The following is a 22,358-nucleotide window of genomic DNA, read 5'->3' as shown; positions in this document are numbered from 1 at the left end:
GTGAAGTGTGTTTCTCGTAGGCAACAGATCATTGGGTCTTGTTTTTTATACATCCACCCACTGTATGTCTTTTGAAGAGTTTAGTCTACTTACACTCAATGTTATTAGCGATAAGGACTTACTCCTGCCATTTTGTTATTTGTTTTCTAGTTGTTTCGATTGGAGGTTACCATGAGGCTTGCAATACTATCTTATAATCCATTATTTTAAGCTGATTACCATACTGCTTGTATAAACAAACAAAATGAAAACTAATAAAAACTGTACACTTTACATTCATCTCCCCATTTTAAAACTTTCTGTTGTTTTTATTTGTATCTTAATTGTACTATGTCTTGAAAAGTTGTTTTAGTTATTATTGACTGGGTCATCTTTTAGTCTTTTTACTTGACAGTTTTATACACCACAGTTACAGTTCTGTAATATTCTGTGTACTTACTATTACCAGTGAGAGTTGTACCTTCAGATGATTTATTGCTCATTAACATCTTTTCCTTTCTGATTAAACAATTCCCGTTAGCATTTCTTGCAGGGCAAGTGTGGTGCTGATAAAATCTCTTAGCTTTTGTTTGTCTGGGAAAGTCTATTTCTTCTTCGTGTTGGAGGATATTTTCACTGGGCATACTATTATTCTAGGGTAAAAGTTTCTTTCCTTCAGCACTTTTTAAAATACGTTATGCCACTCTCTCCCAGCCTGTAAGGTTTCTACTGAAAAGTCTGCTGCCAGATATGTTGAACCTCTATTGTATGTTGTTTCTTTTCTCTTGTTGCTTTTAGGATCCATTTTTTTTTTAAATCCTTGACCTTTGGTAGTTTGATTATTAAATGCCTTAAAGTAGTCATCTTTTGGTTAAATCTGCTTCGTGTTCTATAATCTTCCTGTAGTTGAATGCTGATATTTTTCTCTAGGTTTGGGAAGTTCTCTAGGTTTGAATAAACTTTGTAACCCATCTCGTTCTCTCTCTGTATCTCCTCAGATTTGCCCTCAAGAGGCTTTTTCCTAGATTTTGTAGGTGTGTTTCATTCTTTTGTCTCCTCTCTGTATTTGTAAATAGCTTATCTTCAAGCTTATAATTTTCTTCTGCTTGATCAATTCTGCTATTAAGAGACTGATGCATTTTCAGTATGTCAACTGCATTTTCAACTCCAGAATTTCTGCTTCTTTTTAATTATTTCACTCTCTTTGTTAAATTTATCTGATAGAATTCTGACTTTCTGAATTCTTGAAAACACACAAACATCCACACAAAAACTTGTACACAAATGGTCATACAGCATTATTCAAAAACTGGAAACAAAGCAAATGTGCTTTAACCGATGAATGCATAAGCAAAATGTGGTATATCTAGAAAATACTACTCACCAATAAAAAATAATGAATAACTAATGCATTTTACATAGATGAACGTCAAAAATATTACGGTAAGTAAACAAAGCAAGACATAAAAGACTATATATTGTATGACTCCTGTTATATAAAATTTATACAAAAAGCAAAAGTATAGTCAGAAACCAGACCAGTGGTTGCTGGTTTAGGGGACAGGAGTGGGGACTAAATGCAGTCGCAAAGGAACTTTGGGGGTGATGGTATTCAGAATGCTTGCTTCTGTCAAATTAATGAGTTAAGAATTGTGTACATTTTCATTTATCCTACGCCTACAATGCCTGAAGGCAACAGCTGGGCTTAATAAACATTAGCGCTTTCCCATGGACTACCTGAAGGTCATCTTTGGATCTCCATCAACTTTTAGCATGTCCTTATGAAATTACTCTCTTATTAGGGCCTCATAGGGTGCAGGAAACAGTCAACATCCCAGTAACATCTGAGCAGAGAGGCCCCATAATGGTCTACTACTCACTGAGCCTGAATATAATTAGGCAATGACAGGGTAGGGTAAGAAGCGAGTAGTCAACAAAAGTAGGAAGTTAGCGAAATCAAGAAGTGGGAGATGGCCTTTGCTCTGTGACGGACACATGTCAAAGTGGAAGAAACAAAGAATGGAGAGTTAAGTAAATAAGTTAAGATAGAAAATGCATTTCTTTTTCTTTTTTTTCTTTTCTTTTTTTTTTTTTTTTTGAGACATGGTCTCACTCCGTCACCCAGGCTAGAGTGTACTGATGCGATCTTGGCTCACTGCAACCTCTGCCTCTCGAACTCAAACTATACTCCTGCTTCAGCCTCCTGAGTAGCTGGGACCAAAGGCGTGAGCCACTATGCCTGGCTAATTTTTTATTCTTTGTAGAGATGCGGTTTTGCTTTGTTGCGCAGGTTGGTCTCAAACTCCTGCGCTCAAGCGATCCACCTGCCTCAGCCTCCAGAAGTGCTGGGATTACAAGTGTGAGCCACCCCATCCAGCCTGAAAATGCATGATTAATAAGTAAATGGATATTCTAAGTAATAAAAAATGAATGAATATCTAAAACTGTAGGCCTATAGAAGCTATTAATGAACATGAATTTACTAGAGAGATTGTCTTTCTTCAAAAGGATCAAGGCTAACGCTAGTAAGCAAGAAGGACCATGACATTAAGGCAAAAAGGTCCTAGAGGGAATTCTCTAGAGAGAATATGCAAACCAAAGGCTTTTTTAAACAGCTGAAGAAGAAAAGTTATATTTGGTATAACATGACAAATACAGTTGTATATTTGGTATAGCATAACTGAAAGAATAATTAAAAAGGAATCACGGTTAACAGTAAGATTATATTCCTGGGATCACCTCATAAAAAGATTAAATTCAAAGTTATGGGAAAGTTCAAACTAAAAAGAAAGGGGAAGAGGGAGAGGAAGGCTAACAAGCAGAAGTACTATTTTCAAGAATATTCATCACTACAAAAAAGATCCTCAAAGGTCGTCTCCTTTACCATTAAATCCTCATGCAAGTGAGTGGCTACAAATCTCATTGTCTTGAAACCATTTTTACATAGGTCTTTAAATTTCAGAAATTTAACAGGTATTAACAACAAAAGAATCAGGCTTTATGGTGTGAAAGAAACATAAATATTTTCTTTCATACTGTATCCTTGTGTGACAAAACTAAACACACACACACATACATATACATATATATGTATATATATTTAAAAAACTTACTAAGTAAACTGCCTAATGTATCTACATCCAAATCTGTGGGTCTCTTTTGCTTCTGGGCTACTAACTGGCAAAAGTCCTGAGCAGCTCTTACAATATCTGCTTTTCCATCTTCCGGAGACAGCACCTTCACTGCCAAATGGCAATTTAAAACTGGAAGAAAAAACAAACAACGTATTTTAAAAACGCTCTCTTCCAGGTATATTTCAAAATCAGTTTTAAGAAATACAAGGTTGAACCAAAATAAACATACAGTTCTTACGGTAAATAAGAATTGTTTAAGCCCTTCAATTTCAATATCAAAACATACTTAGCTATTCTCCTCTGAAAGGATCCATATATCCCAAATCACATCCATGTATATATTTATACACTGCCTTCTTTTCAAAGTGTTCAGAATGACTATACATTGCGACATCCTCTAGAAAACAGAAACTTTATAGGCTAGCTAACAAATTTTCACGCATCTAAAATTTCCTCTATAATTGCGATATCGTTAGCAGTAGCACAGAATAAAAGAAAAAAATAAAGACTAAGAAAAAACTGTTAAGAGTGGAATATGCATTGCCTATAGCATACATACCTTTATCAATTCTACTTCTATAGGAGCTATCTTACAACTGATGGGATTCTCAGATAACACTGCAAAATTCTTATCTATAGACAGGCAAATTCTTTCTTGTCCAGCAAAGATTCAATTTCTTTCCTCACCCCATAGAACAACCAGTTGTACCTCTATTTATATATTCATTTCAATATCCCTACAAATGTGTTCATTCTATGGATTCTCTGTGGAACCAGTTAAAAAATTTGCCTGGTTAAATAAAATCCTTACCATGTGTTCACTTTTTACCAAGAGTAAGACAGGAAAGTCTAAATCTGATGATTAAAGATGTTGACAATAAAGAGTAACAGAGCAACGTGAATGAATAAATGACAGAGTAACAGAAATTGCCATGAAATACAAAACACACATCTTCATATGTTACATGTTCAATTATACACTCATGCTTACCTTGATCATCTTTGTCATTACTATTTGCAAATTCTGGTGAGTATTTTGAACAATCTAGGCCCAGAAGTTCTTGCTGTTGTTTTAAAATTTCATCCATCAATCTGGAATTATTTCTTTTGAAAATACCTTTAAAAAAGAAAAAGGCAAGTAAAACACAACTAGGTTAATTTTTCCTCTTCAAGTGAATGCTTGCTATGAAAACAACACTAGATCCAGAACTAAACAAATGTCAAACAAACTGTAATGACTAGTCCTAAAATAGAATCTAAAAGGAAAACATGACAACAAAACTTTGTTAATGCAAAAGTCTGGCTTCCAGCAAAAAAAAGAATAGAGGTAACTACTTAAGTAGTGGCATGTGAATATGACAGAAATTTAGACTTAGGAATTTTAAGAGATCACTTACTTAAAATCTTTATGGATTCAGAAACTGAGGCCTAAACTCTTTAAGGTTCTTCTCCAAGAAATTATAAATTGCAGCAGTGGTCTACAGCCTATTATGTTCCTCACTCACAGTCTAATGTACCTTTTCTGCAGATTTACTACTTGTATTAGATACTCTTGCCTCAATTTGATTAGTTTTTTAAATCATAAGAGGAAGTAATAGGATTACATAAAAAGTAGAGAACAGAAAAACAATTTAGTAAATTAAAACAAAGCACAGAAATAAAATACATAAAAACAATGTATAGTCCTCTATGCAGGGAAAAGTTAACACTGTTAACTACTGTCATGTTATTGAGAAAGATGAGAAAGACAAAGGAACTATGTGACATACATTTAATGTAAAACTAGTAAGAGAGCTAACTAAAAAAAAGGAACAAGTCTTTGACAATTTGCAGAGGCAGCTTTCCAGTAGCCATTGCCTTTTTAATCTTTATCAAATGTTCCTACTCTGCACTCTCAGTCAGGCGTGACTTTAAAGTAGTTTAACAAAATAACTGGGAGAGAGAACACAGGCTAATATATACACATCTATATAAGAAATATATACATATAAAGCTGCTTAAATCTTTTCCTTCAAACCAGTTATCTTTGTAGAATTTCCAACTTTTATATATATATATCTATGGCACAGAACCTGCTGAATATACTGTATACAAATGCCAAGCCAGAAGTGTATGTGTAACAGTAGTTACAAAAGTAGTCTCCTTTGGTGAGGAAGGCTTTATAAAATAAGATTTGAGCTGAGATGAACTCAGAAGGGTAAACAGAAGAAACTAGAGAAGATATCAGGTGGGAAAAAATGCTTAAGAAAAAGCATGAGTTTGGAATGTTAAAAAAACAGACCAATGCTGCTGATGCAAAGGATATGAAAAAACTGGTAAGAGGATAGTCCTAGTTTTTATCTCATTCTGCCTATCAAATGGATAAGCAACAATTTCTGAGCAATATGGGAATATGTAAAAATTTTCATCTTTAGAAGAATTAATCTGGCAACAGCTATAGAAGGGCAAGCAGCAGACTACTGTATTAGTCTATACATAATTTGTTGAGGCGATGAGGGGAAAAAGGATTTACCACAAAGGAAGAATTGACAGAATATGGTACATGACTGACTTAGAAGTGAATGTAGAAAATTCCATGGCTTTTATCCTAGGTAGCAGAAAACGATAATCTTTTTTTTTTTTTTTTTGAGACAGAGTCTCACTCTGTCGCCCAGACTGGAGTGCAGAGGCGCAGTCTCGGCTCACTGCAACCTCTGCCTCCTGGGTTCACGTGATTCTCCTGCCTCAGCCTCCTGAGTAGCTGGGACTACAGGAATGCGCCACCATGCCCGGCTAATTTTTTGTATTTTTTTAGGAGAGATGGGGTTTCACCGTGTTAGCCAGGATAGTCTTGACCTCCGGACCTCGTGATCCGCCCGCCTCGGCCTCCCAAAGTGCTGGGATTACAGGCGTGAGCCACCGCACCCAGCCGATAACATCTTTAAAAGCTGAAAATTCCACAAAGAGAACTGGTTTGAAGGAAAAGTTTGGTTTTAGACAGCTGATGATAGAAAATTTAGGTGAGGATTACTATAGAAGTGATTAAGAGAGATGACACAGAAGGAGTTCAAAAGAGGTCATATAAGCACCAATGTGAGTAGGGATCCTATCTGTTTTCCTCACCAGGGCCAACCACAGTGCCTGGCAGAGAGCAAACAATAAATAAATGTCTGCTGAAAGAATATGGGAGCTCAGAAACTGAGACATAGATATATATACACTTGGGAGTCATCCTCCTTAACGTGGGACAGCCAGATACACAAGAATAATGATTAGTAAGATTTCAAATATAAGTAGGTATATATAGAGAAAAGTAGAAGGCTAAGATGGCACTACATATGAATGCCCACAATTATTATGAAAGCCCACAATCATAAGACTCTAAGCGTGGAAATATAAAAGTGAACATTTTGAAACAGCCATATCCAGAACAAGATTAAGCAAAAAATATATCACTTAGCAAAATTTTTAAAGGAAGGTGATTAATATCAGGAGCTATTTGAATGGCAATCTTTAGAACAGTAATACCTGTGGAGTAATGCACAAGTGTAGGATATAATCATATCCCCAAATCAATCATAAAATTCACATGTATATAAAAAGCATATATTCCAAAACAGCATATAAAATATATGATGCCGGCTTATAAATTTTACAAGATTTCCAACTATCTATGCAAGTTAGACCACACTTTGGTCTGTATTATATGTATAAATTGTGGAAGTCATATGAATTTCAAAAATTTCTTAATTTAACAATGGGCTGGGTGCCAGTGGCTCTCACCTGTAATCCCAGCACTTTGGGAGGCCAAGGCAGGAGGAACACTTGAGGCCAGGAATTAGAGGCTAGCCTGGGCAACATAGCAAGACCTTGTCTCTACAAAAAAAATGTTTTTTAATTAGCTGGACGTGGTGGCACACGCTCTTAGTCCCAGCTATTCAGGAGGCCTAGGTGGGAGGATCGCTTGAGCCCAGGAGTTCAAGGCTGCAGTGAGCTATATCATGCCACTACACTCCACTTGAACAACAGAGAAAGACTCTTTTCTTTAAAACAGACCAAAAAAACCCAAACAAACGTAAAATCTCCATAACACTCCAGCCAGGACATAAAGTTTATTAAAAATCAAATGGTAAATGACTTCCTTTCCCATAAAAACTAAGGTTTATTCATTTTAATAGTGTTGGGTAATACTAGGAAAGCCTGCTTTGTCTATTCACATCACACCAATCCCCTCCTTTGATACTCATTATAAAAACCTAGCCTTCAGTTCTCACCAATTTGTTCATATTTACCTTAGCCTCCAGATTAAAATGGTAAATCTTTTCAGGAACTCTTGCCCTCTTCAAAGCAATGGATGACAATCTTATCACCAGAATATTCACTACCTCTCCTCAATCTTTATTCTTCCCTCCTCAGCTTCTCTGAAGCATTACCATTAATGACCACCATGCTTCCTTCTCAAAATTCTATCTTTATCCCAACTTGTCTCAATGTTCTCTTCCTGATTCAACACGTAACCTGGCTCCTTGAATGGCCCATTCTCACTTTCCACTGAATCCTCTTCTTTTCACCCTAAATAAAGATTATTCCTCAGGGTTCCTGTCTCAGCCCTTTCTTTCTGTCCATATGCTCCTTCTTTTCTGATTCTAGTCACTCACAAGACTTGAAAACAAAAAAAGCCCAGACAAAAATAAGTGAGGTAAAATTTGGGGTGCAAAAATTTAAGGGAGTCCCAAAAAAACTCAGTAATTAAGATAGTGAATAACAATGCAGTATCTTTAAAAACTAAAATGCCAAAGTATCCATGATGAACAAAACATTAAAATTTTAAGTAGAAACAGGATCATTTGGTTCCTAACATTTCTAGTTCATTCAAACATCTAATTCTACCTTGAAGTTCTGTAGGCATCTGCGAGTGAACAAAGCCAAACCTTGGCGGCTTATCTGATAAAGCTAGCTCTCAGAACACTTATATGACATCAAGGTTAGAAAATAAATTAAAAGGAGCAGGACTTTAAGTGTATAACTTAAATGCACTTAAGAACAAGACTGGAAGAGGACAAGCAAAACGAGAACAGTAAATGTACAGGGGTAGTAGGACAGCACGTGATTTAAAATCGTAATTGCTATAAAGTGGTTTATAATTTTAAAAAAAAAAGTCCTCCTTCTTGACGCTCTATTTCTAAAAAAGGCGTAAGTATCTGCCGTCACCAAGGCATCCTCTCTACTCTCCCGTTATCACCCCCCAAAGCCCTACTAATTATGCTAAGCCCATATACTCTTTTACAGCAATGTTTCCTATATCCATATTCCTTTCTGTCCATTGCCCACACTGTTCCAAGCCATTGTGCTGTTCTTTATTATATATACACATACATATTCTTAAGAAACAGGGTCTCACCCTGTTGTCCAGGCTGAGTGCAGTGGGGCTATCATAGCTGACTGCAGCCTCCAGCCTCTAGGCTCAAGTGATTCCCCTGCCTCAGCCTCCTGAGTAGCTGGGACTACAGGTGCACACCACTGTGCCCAGCTAATTTTTTTATTTTTTATTTTTGTAGAGACATGGTTTTGCTTTATTGACCAGGCTGGTCTCTAACTCCTGGCCCTCAAGTGATCCTTCCTCCTCGGGTCTCAAAAAGTGCTGGCATTACAGGCATGAGCAACCGGCCCAGCCTACTTCCTTATAATATTATAAGCAACTTCTGTGGGTGTTCCTGCCCCCTTCTATCAAGTACTGCTAGCTTCACCACAAGATTATTCAATCCTGGCACATTCCAACTTCAGTATCTTAAATGGTTCCTAAAATGCCTAGTGTATTAAGAACGAACTGCTCAGCCCAACATTAACATTCCAGCCTATGCTTCCATGCTTGTTGAACGGAAAGCAAATGAAGTTTTCCATTTCTCAGTAATACTTTATCCCCACAAATCAGAATTGCCTATGTTCCTCAAAAACACATGGGGTGACTCCAACCTCCATCCTTTATGCCACTTCCCCAAGCCCATGCCTGTTAAATTCTCCTAATTCTTCACAGGCCAGCTGAAATGTCATTTACCTTCAAGAGGCCTTTCCCAATTTCCCAGCCAGATGTGCCCCATTCCTCCTCTGACTTACCCTCACTCTCAACCCCTCCATATACACTCATTTAAACTTGTTAATAAATGAATATTCTACTTTTTATTATAGGTTAAATCTCTCCACCCTCCCCTCAACTGTAGTCTTATTTGTGAACGTGTGTCTTACTCATCTCTTTTCCTATATTTTCCATATAGCAGTTCAATGTTTATTTAATCAACTGAATTACCAATGTATAAAGTGCCACTTAACAATAACGAAACATAAAGGAACATGTCACTGAATGGAATTTTTCTTAGGTTTCCAGGAACATCCCACAATAAAAGCAGACACTTCCTTATTGCACACAAGCACAAGTTCCACTAAAAGGAAAGAATGTTACAGACAGACAGTTACAAAATGTCTCTTATAAAGACTTTCATACAGTTATTGGAACAGAATCTTTGTCTTGGCTGATTTGGATACAGAAATGAAATTTAAAGGTACAGTTTCTGAGAACTGCTAAGAGTGTAGACAAGACACTATGGGCAAGACGATTCCTAATAACTCATAACTTGACCCCCACCCAGAAATCTGATTACTTATTCACAAGCAATATTACCAGCTTACAATTTTCTTCAGGATTCAGTGTCTACACACACACACACACACACACACACTTCACATGATACACAAGAAATACAAGATATAAGGTTGGCTTTGACTAAAACAGGCAATTCCTCTAGTAATATCATAGTATATGTACAGATTATTTTTCTTATATTATAATTCATCCTGTTTCCCTTCCAGAATCCAAACTAAACCCAAAATGATAAAGAAACTATTACAAAAGTTATTTTATGTAAAAGGAAGCTAAGGCCATATTCATTCAGAAATAACTGATTAAGGGAAAACACTTAAAAATGCTCAAATTTTTAAGAAAACGGTATTTTACAGAATTATATACTATTGCGCCTCAAGAATCACTTTATTCCAACCTTTTACAGGTGAGAAAAAAGATCCAGAAAGGTCAAGCAATTGTCTTTGGCCAAGCACCTAAGAATTTGGCCTGAAATCCAGGTATCCCTCTAATTATTCAGTTCAGTTACTATTTCTAACTCTGATAAAGGAACACTACTAAACTCCACTGTACAACTAACTTTTGAATTCCCCTCCAAAAAAGTTGAATTTTATAAAATAAATACAACCTATCTTTTAATAAATGAGTAGTATTTTTCGAAAAAACTAGGACTAGAGCTTTTTTTTTTTTTTTTTTTAGATGGAATCTTGCTCTGTTGCCCAGGCTGGAGTGCAGTGGCACGATCTCGGCTCCCTGCAAGCTCTTCTCCTGGGTTCACGCCATTCTCCTGCTTCAGCCTCTCGAGTAGCTGGGACTACAGGCGCCCGCCACCACGCCCGGCTAATTTTTTGTATTTTTAGTAGAGACGGGGTTTCACCGTGTTAGCCAGGATGGGTCTCATCTACTGACCTCGTGATCCGCCCGCCTCGGCCTCTCAAAGTGCTGGGATTACAGGCGTGAGCCATGGCGCCCTGCCTTTTTTTTTTTTTTTTTTCTTTTTTTTAATGAGACGGAGTATCACTCTCTCACCCAGGCTGGAGTGCAACTGCGCGATCTCGGCTCACTGCAGCCTCCACCTCCTGGGTTCAAGTGATTCTTCTGACTCCAGAGCTCTTTTTTAAAAGGCTTTTGAGGAGGTTTCACAGGGCAAACAGATATTTGAATTCTTCATGAGTGACTTGGGAATCTAAAATAAGTTTTTGCAATAATGACTTAAAGATTTTTACTTTATGTTTTGTTGCTTTAAAATTATATTTCATGTACTCTCAATTTCCCAAATGTAAACTATATGAAATATAAAGAAAAAAGTTAAATGGGCTGGGCATCGTGGCTCATGCCTATAATCCCAAACACCTTGGGAGGCTGAGATGGGAGGATCACTTGAGGTCAGGAATTTGAGACCAGCCTGAGCAATGTAGCAAGACCCTGTCTTTATAAAAGAATTAGCCAGGCATGGTGGCTTGTGCCTGTAGTACTACCTACTCAGGAGGCTGAGGCAGGAGGATCGTTTGAGCCCAGGAGTTCAAGGCTGCAGTTAACTATGATCGCACCACTGCACTTCAGCATGGGCAACAAAGTAAGACCCTGTCTCTAAAAAAAAGAAAGAAAGAAAAGATATATCAAATAGCCATTTATGACAAAACACACACAAGAAAATCTTCAATTTCCAAAGTAAGGAACCTGCACACATATCCTTTGAATCTACAATAAAAGTTGAAAAAGAAAAAGTAAAACCAAAAAAGTAAAAAGTAGAAGTTGAAAAAGTAAAATCTTCAACTTCCGTGAAAGAACAAAATTATTCTAGCAAAGTTATACCTCAGAAAGACTACCATGCTTTTGTTATTTCTTAATAAACAGCAGGTATGCATTTTGGGGGCCAAATGAAGACTTCATTTTAGATTCTAAGAAACATTTGTTTTAAATTCTAGTCTTAAAAAATAAGATGTTCAATGTTTAGATAATAAGGGAATGTTCCCTAACCTTCCCCATAACTACTGGAATGTCCCTAATCTTACCATTGTAACACAACTATTTCTACTCCTCAATATTGTCTAGTCTTTGTCCACATGCATATGTAATCCTAGTGTATGTGATTATGCAATTTTGTATCCTGCTTCTTTTACTTGTATAATATGTATGCTTCCTTGGTGCTAGTCTCATGATTATTTTAACAACTGTATTAAACAAAAAGTTTTTTGCTGTTTTTTTCAGTTCTTAAACTATAAAAATCAATACTTCCCCAGGTGATTGCTATTATAGGAATCACTCTATTGCATATTCTCTCTCAGCAGTCAGGTTTCTCATCACATTCGAGGAAAGAAGAGTATCATATGGAGACCAGAAATGTCAGCAGTGGCCGTAACATGAAGGGGCCTGTGGGCCTTGGTAATGAATTTCTAAAGCATTCCAACTACAACGAGAAGCTGTTGGAGGCTTTTATTCAGTCCGAATGATGCCATCAAAAAAAGAACACCTCGCTGGTAGGTGAAGAATGGATTATGCAGGGACCAAGATAGAAAAATGGAGATCAATTAGGAGGCTACTACAGTAATCCAGGTGAAAGAACAATGGTAATTTAAACTTGGGTGGCTGCAATGGAGACTAAAACAAGAATTAGGTCTCAAAAGTACTGTTTGAGACATATAAGGCATCGGATTGACCTAATAAATGATTTTAGGCAAGGAGTTAGATACAGAAGTCTGGAATTATGGGAGATATCAGGACTGTATTTCCAGCCCAAATCTGTGTGTCAGCACACACATGACATTTAAAGCCATGGGATTGGGGAGATTACCTGAGGGACAGGGGTCAGCAAACTACTGCTATGGAAAACAGCCACATTTGCTTATGGCCATTTTTGGCTACACTAGCAGAGTTGAGTAGTTGCAACAAAGTGAATAACAGCAAGACAAAGGCATACATACAGCTCCAAACTCTAGGACACCACAACATTTGGAAGTACAACAGAGGAGAAGCCAGACATATGGACTAGAAGAAAGCAGAGTAGAGTAGAAGTTAATTTGCCTAATCTACTTATTAGGTTACATACTGTATTCGGTCTTACACATTAACTGAATAATAAAGTCATGACATGCATACTTTTTTTAAATTAAGGGAACCAAGTCACAAGGAGTTTAATTAGACAAGTATTCCATCAGCAAATCTTATCTGCATTCCTCAAATACTGATTATTTTAAAAGGTATGTGAAATGTATAATCAAGTCTATAAAATGAGACTTTTAAAATACATTTAATCTCTTTTAAATCTGAAACTGGAATTTTTACTGTGATTATTTATTCCCTTCTACAGAAACAGACTTTCTAAGAAATAATAGCAAGTACTTACAAGAACAAACAAGAGAAAAAATGAGATAAGCACTGAAACAATCTCTCCTCATTATTAAGCACTTCACTGGTTATGGAATTAAAGTAATCTCTATTTATAAATAAATGCCAGTTCTAAAAATTGGCCTACCTCTTTTTCTTTTTAAACTAGTCACCGAAGTTACCTCTAACAACTCAATTATAGAACGACTAGAGAGCAATCTTCAGAGAAGAAAACATATATTTATGGAGCAATTATTTAAAATGAAAAAAATCTACCATTAAAATTTTACATGACTGAAGTAGTCATAAGAAAATAAATCATAACAAAATACATAGGCCATTAAAAGCTATTTTATTTCAGGAGAGAGCCCTTCAGGACACCTCACAGAACAACAATTATACTGTAGAAAATTATACTGCAGTGCTGTAGTAAGAGAACAGGTATGTGTAATGGTGACAAAGTATATAACAAAATGAGGGCTGGATTTAAGTCCTAGCTTGTCAGCATGTAAAGTCCTACCTTGTCAGATATGTAAAATGAACAAACCATGTGGGTTTTTTCGGCATCTTGTTGGACATTTTTAAAATGAGAATATATTTACAGAATCTGCTCACCTGACAAACTAACAGCTCAACACAAAGCTGGAGCACCATAACATTAAATTTTTAGCTGGTTTTTTAAAAAATGTGTCCTATAACTCAAAGGATGAACATGTATACTAGTAGGATGAAGAAACTTCTATTAGTCTTTTAATATCTTTTACAAATAATTTCTATGACCTGTAGATAAGTGCCTGTTTACCAAGGCTTGAAGACGACCCAAAAGAATCAGAAACAGTACTAAAAGTGACTATTGTTGTCACATTCTCCTACCAATGGAAATCAAAATAATGTAATGGTTAAGCACAAAAGCTCTAGAATAAAAATCTGGTTCAAATTCTAGATCTGCTCCTTACTAGATTTGGAACCTGGCTTTTTAATTCTCAGTTTATCTGTAAAACTGCTAACGACTTAAGGGACTTTTCTATAGTATCCAGTACAGACTAAAAGTTCAACAAAGGATAATTATTACTATTAAGATATAGGTTTGATTTATTGATTGATTGAGGCAGGGTCTCACTTTTTCACCCCGGCTAGAGTAAAGTGGTGCAACCATGGTTCACTGCAGCCCCAACCTCCAGGACTCAAGTAATCCTCCCACCTCAGCCTCCTGAGTAGTTAGGACTACAGGCACACACCATGTCTAGCTCATTTTTTATTTTTATTTTTCAGAGATGGGGTCTCACTATATTCCCCAGGCTGGTCTTAAATTCCTGGGCTCAAGCAATCCTCCCATGTCAGCCTTCTAAACTGCTGGGATTACAGGCGTGAGCCACCACACTCAGCAAAGGTTTACTTTTATACACAGATCCAGTACTATAGTTAAACAAAAGGGTACATAGAAAATAAAGTCATTTAAAAAGTTAACAAAAGCAGGATACAATTTTTCAAAGACAGAGTAAGACTGGGGATGGAATAGTCGAGAGAGGCTACTTCAGAGATGATAGGATGGACTTACAAGAATCAACAGGCTGGGCACGGTGGCTCACACCTATAATCCCAGCACTTTGGGAGGCTGAGGCAGGTGGATCTTGAGGTCAGGAGTTCAAGACCAGCCTTGCCAACATGGTGAAACCCCATCTCTACTAAAAATACAAAAAATTAGGTGGGCATGGTGGCATATGCTTGTAATCCCAGTTACTCAGGAGGCTGAGGCAGGAGAACAGCTTGAACCCTGGAGGCAGAGGTCGCAGTGAGCCGAGATCGCACCACTGCACTCCAGCCTGGGTGACAGAGCCAGACTCCAACTCAAAAAAAAAAAAAAAAAAAAGAATCAACAGTCTTTTGACAGGTAGCTAGCCCTTTGCCAGAAAAAGGTGAAGAGGACATTCCAGGATGTCAAGATAATTGTGAAACTCTGTACAAGAAGTCAACTACACAAAGGTAGAGATTAAGAATAGAATGTTCCCTTACATGAGTTTCCACATGAGGGAAGATAAACACTAGGTTGCACTATTCAGTATGTCAAACGTAATCACATCTATATTTAGACTTTCAACATTTCCGGCACCTCTGTATTTCAACATAAGGAGAATAAATTTAAGAAGATCATACTTCTCAGTAGTATCTGTGTCACTGTGCCAACTAAGTAAACTAGGGTAAACTATGTTCATTTTCCTGCATTACTTTAAGGCTTCTGGGTATTGTGTTGGGAAGCAGAAAGTGCAATTCAGTTCATTATTCTTATCTACATGAAATGCAGCCCTTCTTTGAATTCAAGGAACACATATTAACTATTCATTACATGCATAACACCAAGATACACTCTGTAAGAAAAGCAAAAAGGAGAAGGATGGGTAGCATCTGTGGAGCTTATAATCTAGTAAGAAAGTTTATGCACATATACATATAAATTTAACCACACAAAGCGGAGAACAGAAGTACCTTTAGAGATGTCTGAAGTTCTGAGGAGATTCAGAGATACAGTAAGATAGGGAACGGAGTGAATACTCAAGAAAGGCAAAAATATACAAGGTGATATTTAGGATCGACTTAGAAAAGATGAACAATAGCCCCTTGGTAGGCATACAGCCATTTGCCAGAAAAAGGAGAAGAGGGAGTTTCAGGAAGACAGAACATTAAATAATCTAAATACAGACGTAGCAAAAGGTATGCAAAGCATTGAGAAATAGGTTGAAAAGGTGGGATACACTTGGCAGACTTTTAAAATGTTACTGTGAGAAACCTGTACCCAAAAACCATTTCAAAAGCAACCTAGCTTTGATTTAAATAAACTAAGGAAATAACACTAGAAAGAGCAGCACAAAAAAAAATTTGTTATCTTACTGTTGAATTCTCACACAGAAGGCAATGCCTTATTCTGGATCATTCCAATTTACAGCAAATAATCCTAAGGCTTACCCCAAATTATCCTCAATCATGAAAAGGAACATGAAATATAAATAATCTAATGTAAGGCAAGTAGCAGAGTATCCTTTGATCTGTGTTAGGGTTAAACTTCAGTGTGCAGAAGTATCATATAGGTAGCTTGATAAAAACAGAGACGCCCAGGTCCCAGTTCCCTCATTAAGTTTGATTACTTAGTGTGTTGAATCTGTATTTTTTATAAGCATCCCCAATGACTAATTCACAGATGGTCCACAGACAGGTTTTGAAAAATACTGACCAAGAACAAGGTTCCCAGCAAGGCACAATAAAGCCAGGAAATAAGAAGAAGTTCCGTCACTTAAGATAACAATACATATCCAGATAACTTGGAGCCAAGTGTACTTGCATGTGAGACACAGGCAAACAACACTGCTAAGGCTAGAACAATAAAATCCATTTACCCCAACCCCTGGTTCTTGTACCATCCCAGTTATGGTCATTTCTTAAATTATAATCATATAGACAGAACGGCCAAATCTCACTAGAATTCTGAACTCAAAAAATTCCTGATCACTGTCCTGAGAGAACAACTCGAATTTTTGAAAGATGAAAGAATTACTTGCAGACTCTATTATAATCAAGAAATATTGCAGGTAGTGAAAAACAAAAAGACCAGTTTGCTGTCAGTCAAATCAAGGTCAATATAATAGATCTTTTAGTCTAAGGATTAAATATTATTATCTAGATCCAACAATAATTAGAACGAATTTAAGTACAAATTTGAGGGCAAAGGGGTGTAGGACAGAACAAAATGTAAGGTGGTAAGCTTGTCTTCAAAGTGGCTGCCCATCCATCTCCCTTCAAATCCTCACCCAACCTTTCTACACAAGCCATTTTCTCATTGAGAGGTGAAGTCCATTTCTCCACTTTCTTGAAGCAGAACAGACGTGAGACTTCTCTGACCAAGAGAACATAGCAAAAATAACACTGCATGATTTCCTAGGTTAGGTCCTAAGACATCTTTCAGCTTCAACCTTTGGCCAAGTCTCTGGAAACATTCGTTCTGGGGGAAGTTAGTTAACTCGTTACCCTGAAGCCAAACCTCCAGACCATGTGAAGCCAGATGACCAACCTGCCCCATCTATTTCAGCCATCAAAAACCAGGCACCAGACATAAGGAGAAACCTTTAGGTCCCAGACTCTATCTGAATGAAAGCTTATGAGTGACCCAAAGGAAAAACTGCCCAACTGAACTAAGTCAATACATTAAATTGTTGTTTTAAAACACTATGCTTTGGGTAGATTTCTACAAAGCAGTAGATAACCAGAATAGCTGTCCAAGCCTTCATCCTACCTCACTTCCCAACTGTTCATTACATAAATTAACCTACTATATTCACTGCTCCCAACACTCTACTCAATGCTATTACTGAAGCTAATCTAATGGGAATGCTGCCATTAGGGAAATCCCCATTCACACACATAGAAAACACTGTTCACGCCAATCCCAATTCTATCTTTTTGACTAGGTCCAGCTCAGGTGTTGCTCCCTTCCTTAACAGACAAATATGGAGGTAACCCAGGAAATTTTCCATTTTTTGCTCCTTAAATAAAGTATCTGCCATTCACTTAGCATTTCTATATTAGCTTGTGTTAATTTTTAATGGACATCCTTACTTGAGTGGAAACTCCTTAAGAGACACCATTTCTTGTACTTCTTGTATCCCAGTGGCATTTATGAGTATGTCAATAGGATTTTTCATATGTTAAATATCTATCTAGATATAAGCTTAAATAGACATTTATTCAGAAACACTGAATATGGCCGGGCGCGGTGGCTCACACCTGTAATCCCAGCACTTTGGGAGGCTGAGGCCGGCGGATCACCTGAGGTCAGGAGTTCGAGACCAGCCTGGCCAATATGGCAAAACCCTGTCTCTACTAAAAATACAAAAATTAGCAGGGCGTGGTGGCGCACAGTACCTGTAGTCCCAGCTACTTGGGGAGGCTGAGACAGGAGAACTTGAATCTGGGAGACAGAGGTTGCAGTGAGCCTAGATTACACCACTGCACTCCAGCCTGGGTGACAGAGTGAGACTCCGTCTCAAAAAAAAAAAAAAAACACTGAAAAAGAAACACTAAATAAAGCTTACATGTCTATACTCCCTCTGAGTGATTCTTACATATCCACATGGCCTATATTTTCAAGTCTATATTCAAAGAGCCTTTCCTTGGCCTCCCTATTTAAAACTGTACCCCTTCCTACACCACTGACTTTCAACATTCCTGTCTTCCCTTCTCTGCTTTATTTTTCCTCATTGCACTTACATTATCACATATTTACCCACGTATATTATTTGTCAGACTCCCACTGAAATCTAAGTTCCATGAGTACACTGCTGCATTCCCATGTCTGGAAGAGTATCTGGTACTTAACAGACCCCAACTGTCACCTGTAAATGAATGCATGAACAAATCAAAACCAAGAATGGACTAACTGAAGGTCTCTTATTTCAGGAATATTTCTTATTCCTTTAAAAAAGCAAACAAAAAAACTGCTTTTACAGTTAAGACACAAAATCCTGTAAGCCCTTTCACTGAAAATGCTCCTTAAGGTGCCTTTCAGTTCTCAGCCAAAACTTGGCTTAGCTTACTTCTTCCTTTTAAGTACTAATCATTTTTCTTTTAGCAAGTATGATACAGGATACTTCTGAATCACATCAGCAATTTAAACACAGGACTTGCCGGAACAAGGAAATGTGGCAACATTATAGTCTGTGCTAGGAGGCACGGTCATCAAGTCAAACAATTTAGCTATACATTTTCCTTCCCTACTGGAAGATAAAGATACTTGCTTTAAAAGAATCACCTGGTTGTACATCAATCCACCACATTGCTTAATGTCTTCGATGTGCACTTTTGCTTCACTTATTTTTTTCTCCAAGCATTGGTTTAGGCATGGATTGTGTCATCTCCTAACAATCTCATGATTTCTATTGGTCTGCTGAGTTCTTTAGCAAGTTCCATAAATGTCAGTCCCTGAATATATCAAACTTTACCCTATAGGGCAAATCATCATTTGGTGATGACAGGCTACTGCGTCATCATGTTCCTTGCGGGCTGCAGGAAAGATGATAGGGCAATCAGAGATCACCCTGTAAGCGTTACTGTCTGGCCTACGCCTACCCTTTCTGACAAAACCCTGCACTTAAATTTACCTATCTGACAAAGATTTATGCTTCTCTAGAGCACACAGGTAATTTATTGAACAGAGAATAAAACTTTCGTTTTCTTCCCTTCATACCAATACTCCTAAATCATTCTTCTCACGTCTTTATCTTTAAAGAAATTCCAATGCTCTCAAGATCTGATTGAAAATCAAACCTGACATCCCAAACCTGAGTCTTCCTCAACTTATCTTCTACCTATTCTTCAAGGTCCTGCTTAAATCCCACCTCTACTGCATGAACTTCTCAAGTTCCTTCATTCACAATTTCTCTCCTCTCTCCTCACAATAGTAATTTTACTCTCAACACTTCTTGTTTTTAACCATGTCAAATACGTGAGTGTGTGCCTACCTCCTAACAAGCCTGAGAGTCCATGGAATTAAATGCAAGATTCCAAGGAATATGCCTAGCACAGTGCTTTAGGTTTGTAGCTACCCAATAAGTAATGAATTTTTGTACTTACAAAAACTCCCTATGGTGAAATTCGTTCCCTCAATCAAAACGTATGAGAGGACAATTCAATCAAGTACTGTGTTGGGCACTGATGATGAAGGATCACAAACCATCCCAGGCTTCCAAGACAGAAAGGGAGCATTTTCTTTTCTGCCTATCCAATCTCTCACATATTTTTCATAAACTCAGTTGAAATACCACCTGACCCCCACCACTCCCATTTGCAGTACCTATCACACAGCCCATGCCTAAGTCCTCTATAGCCTCACTGCGACTTAAGAACAGCGCCTGGAAGCTCTCTTACAGAAACACTGTGGTGTAATCAAAGGCAAAGATTGTGAAAAAGCAAAGAATGGCTAAAATTCCAATATCCTCATTCCGATCTTTGTGGCCCCATTACGATCTTGTGGCCTGGGGCAAATCAGTTAATGTTTTTAAACCTTGGCAAGGGTATACAAATACCATCTACATTACTGCGGTATTATAACGAATAAGAGATTTATTTATTTATTTATTTTTATTTATTTATTTGAGAAGGAGTTTCGCTCTTGTTGCCCAGGCTGGAGTGCAATGGCGCGATCTCGGCTCACCGCAACCTCCGCCTCCCGGGTTCCAGCGATTCTCCTGCCTCAGCCTCCCTAGTAGCTGGGATTACAAGCATGTGCCACCACGCCCAACTAATTTTGTGTTTTTAGTAGAGACGGGGTTTCTCCATGTTGATCAGGCTGGTCTCGAACTCCCGACCTCAGGTGATCCGCCCGCCTTGGCCTCCCAAAGTGCTGGGATTACAGGCATGAGCCACCGAGCCCGGCCAACGGATATTTTTAAAATGTTAAAAAGCGACTGAGTCAAATCCAGAGAATTAGTAGGTGTTCAATAAAGCTGATCTCCCTTCCTCGAAAGCGCTAGCGCTGTGATTTGCAGAGAGGCCGCGGCAACTCGCGCCATGGGCACCACCCGCCAGACCAGCGGTCTAGCGGTCCAAGACGCCTCGGCCACCCCCCACCACCGCAGCGAGCCTCACCTTGGTGGTCGTAGACGCTAATGTAGGAAATGCCCACGGCCATACACCACACCACGAGGCTCGCGATGTCCGAGAAGCTGGGTTCTTGCTCCACCTCGGTGATCACCAGGCCCATATGCACAGGCAGCTTCTCCAAGGAACGGCCGTCCGCGCGCCAGCGCATCCGGTGGTGTGCGGCTGCCAGGCACGACCCCCCGCGCGGGTGCCGGTGGTGACGGCGGTTCCTGCCGACTGCCGGGGGCTTGCGGAGCGTGAAGCCGAGCGGCGCTAGGACCGCGGCAGAGGCGGCGCGGCAGCAGCGCCGCCAGATCCAGTTCCAGGTGCCGAACCGAACGCGGAGCCAGGAGGTGAGCGTGCGGTGCAGACAGAGCAGCGCGTGCAGCACCCGCCACACCAGCTCGTACAGCCCCGTCATACTCCTGTGGCCCTCGGACACCCCCTCTCCCTCCCGCCCACTCCCGCGGCGCGACGGCTTTTTATCCGCCCCTGCGGCCGGCGCGGGCCATCGCTCCGCGTCCCCCCGCCCCCCGAGCCCGAACCCCTTTCCACTGCCAACACCTCACCTCGCCCCCGCCGCCATCTTCCTCCTCCCTTGGCAGCCCCGCCCCCAGTAGTACATGGACAGTTCTGATTGGCCAGCGTGGAATTCTGACGCGGCTTCTGGCTCCGAGAATGTGGCCCAGCCTGGCGCAGCGAGGGAAGGTGCACGCCTGCGAACTAGCCGGGCCGATACCGCGGGCGCCCCCTGGTCGCGTGGAGGGCGATGAGCGAATGACCCGGGACTTTTCTGAATGGGACCCCACCAAGTCACACGTGGTCTTCAATGCGATGGGCGCTTCCAGGGGACCCGGCGTCCCTTGGGTCCAGGACGTCTTATACTGTCTCCTTTCACGGCCCCTACAGAAACGGTTTCTGAGGAGTAGAAGTGTCCTAAGTGGATCGGAAATTACAAACGCCGGAAAGAACCTAGGGAGGGAAAGCAGCCCTCAGTAAGTGTTGATGCTGGGAATCCACCAGGGTTTCCAAAAGTGACCTCAAAGGCTGGAGTGGTCCTGCTACTGTCCTTTATTCAGCCTCCCAGCTGAGGCTGGGAGCGAGGCTCTTTAGCCATGTTCCTGAAACACCCCTCTACCTATGTCATTCTCATCTAAGGTATCCTTTCCTGGCTGTACATTGCTTAGTAGAGGCTCTACAGCTTGGCAGTCCAGTCACTTCATTCTTTGGTTTTTTTTTTGTTTGTTTTTTCATTTATTCGGCAAGACTTTGACCAACCGCTGTGGGTTAGGTTTACAGTGGGGAGAAAAATAGACATTGTGCCTGACTTCAATGACCGCCACTATTTGAAGTAAACTGCCCATCCAAGCCTTATCATCCCCTTTAACACCCTAATGTTTCTGTCCATCTGGACTTCGAAGTGGTCCTCTAGAATGGTTTTGTACTTCCCCGCAGTAAGTCTGTACTGTCTTTGCCCTTTTTGTTCAAGCTCTTCTCCTGAATTCCTGATTCCCAACTTGGTATTGCCGACATTCCAACCCATTTCTCAAGGTTCATCCTACATGCCACATCCTCTATCATCATATATATGTGTGTGTGCAATAATAATATTTATATTATTTGTATTTATATAAGTATATATATAAAGATTAGGGAGGTATGACAAAAATGCAACTGTA

General features: G+C 39.2%; 1 protein-coding gene across 1 annotated transcript in view; it reads right to left on the bottom strand.

Moving 5' to 3' along the window:
- Nucleotides 1-21,318, bottom strand: part of NUS1 (NUS1 dehydrodolichyl diphosphate synthase subunit) — a 33,605-nt gene extending 12,287 nt beyond the window's left edge. Inside the window, exons 1-3 of the mRNA XM_054490692.2 lie at nt 20,686-21,318; nt 4,105-4,230; nt 3,093-3,242 (exon numbers count right to left, since the gene is read on the bottom strand). Of these exons, the coding sequence (XP_054346667.1) occupies nt 3,093-3,242; nt 4,105-4,230; nt 20,686-21,100 (691 nt within the window). The 5' untranslated portion in view covers nt 21,101-21,318. The remainder of the gene's footprint in view (nt 1-3,092; nt 3,243-4,104; nt 4,231-20,685) is intronic.
- Between the last annotated feature and the right edge of the window lie 1,040 nt (nt 21,319-22,358).

The sequence above is a fragment of the Pongo pygmaeus genome, chromosome 5 (genome assembly GCF_028885625.2).
Source record: "Pongo pygmaeus isolate AG05252 chromosome 5, NHGRI_mPonPyg2-v2.0_pri, whole genome shotgun sequence".
NCBI classification, from domain to species: Eukaryota; Metazoa; Chordata; class Mammalia; order Primates; family Hominidae; genus Pongo; species Pongo pygmaeus.
This window is presented reverse-complemented; position numbering and strand designations above follow the sequence as displayed.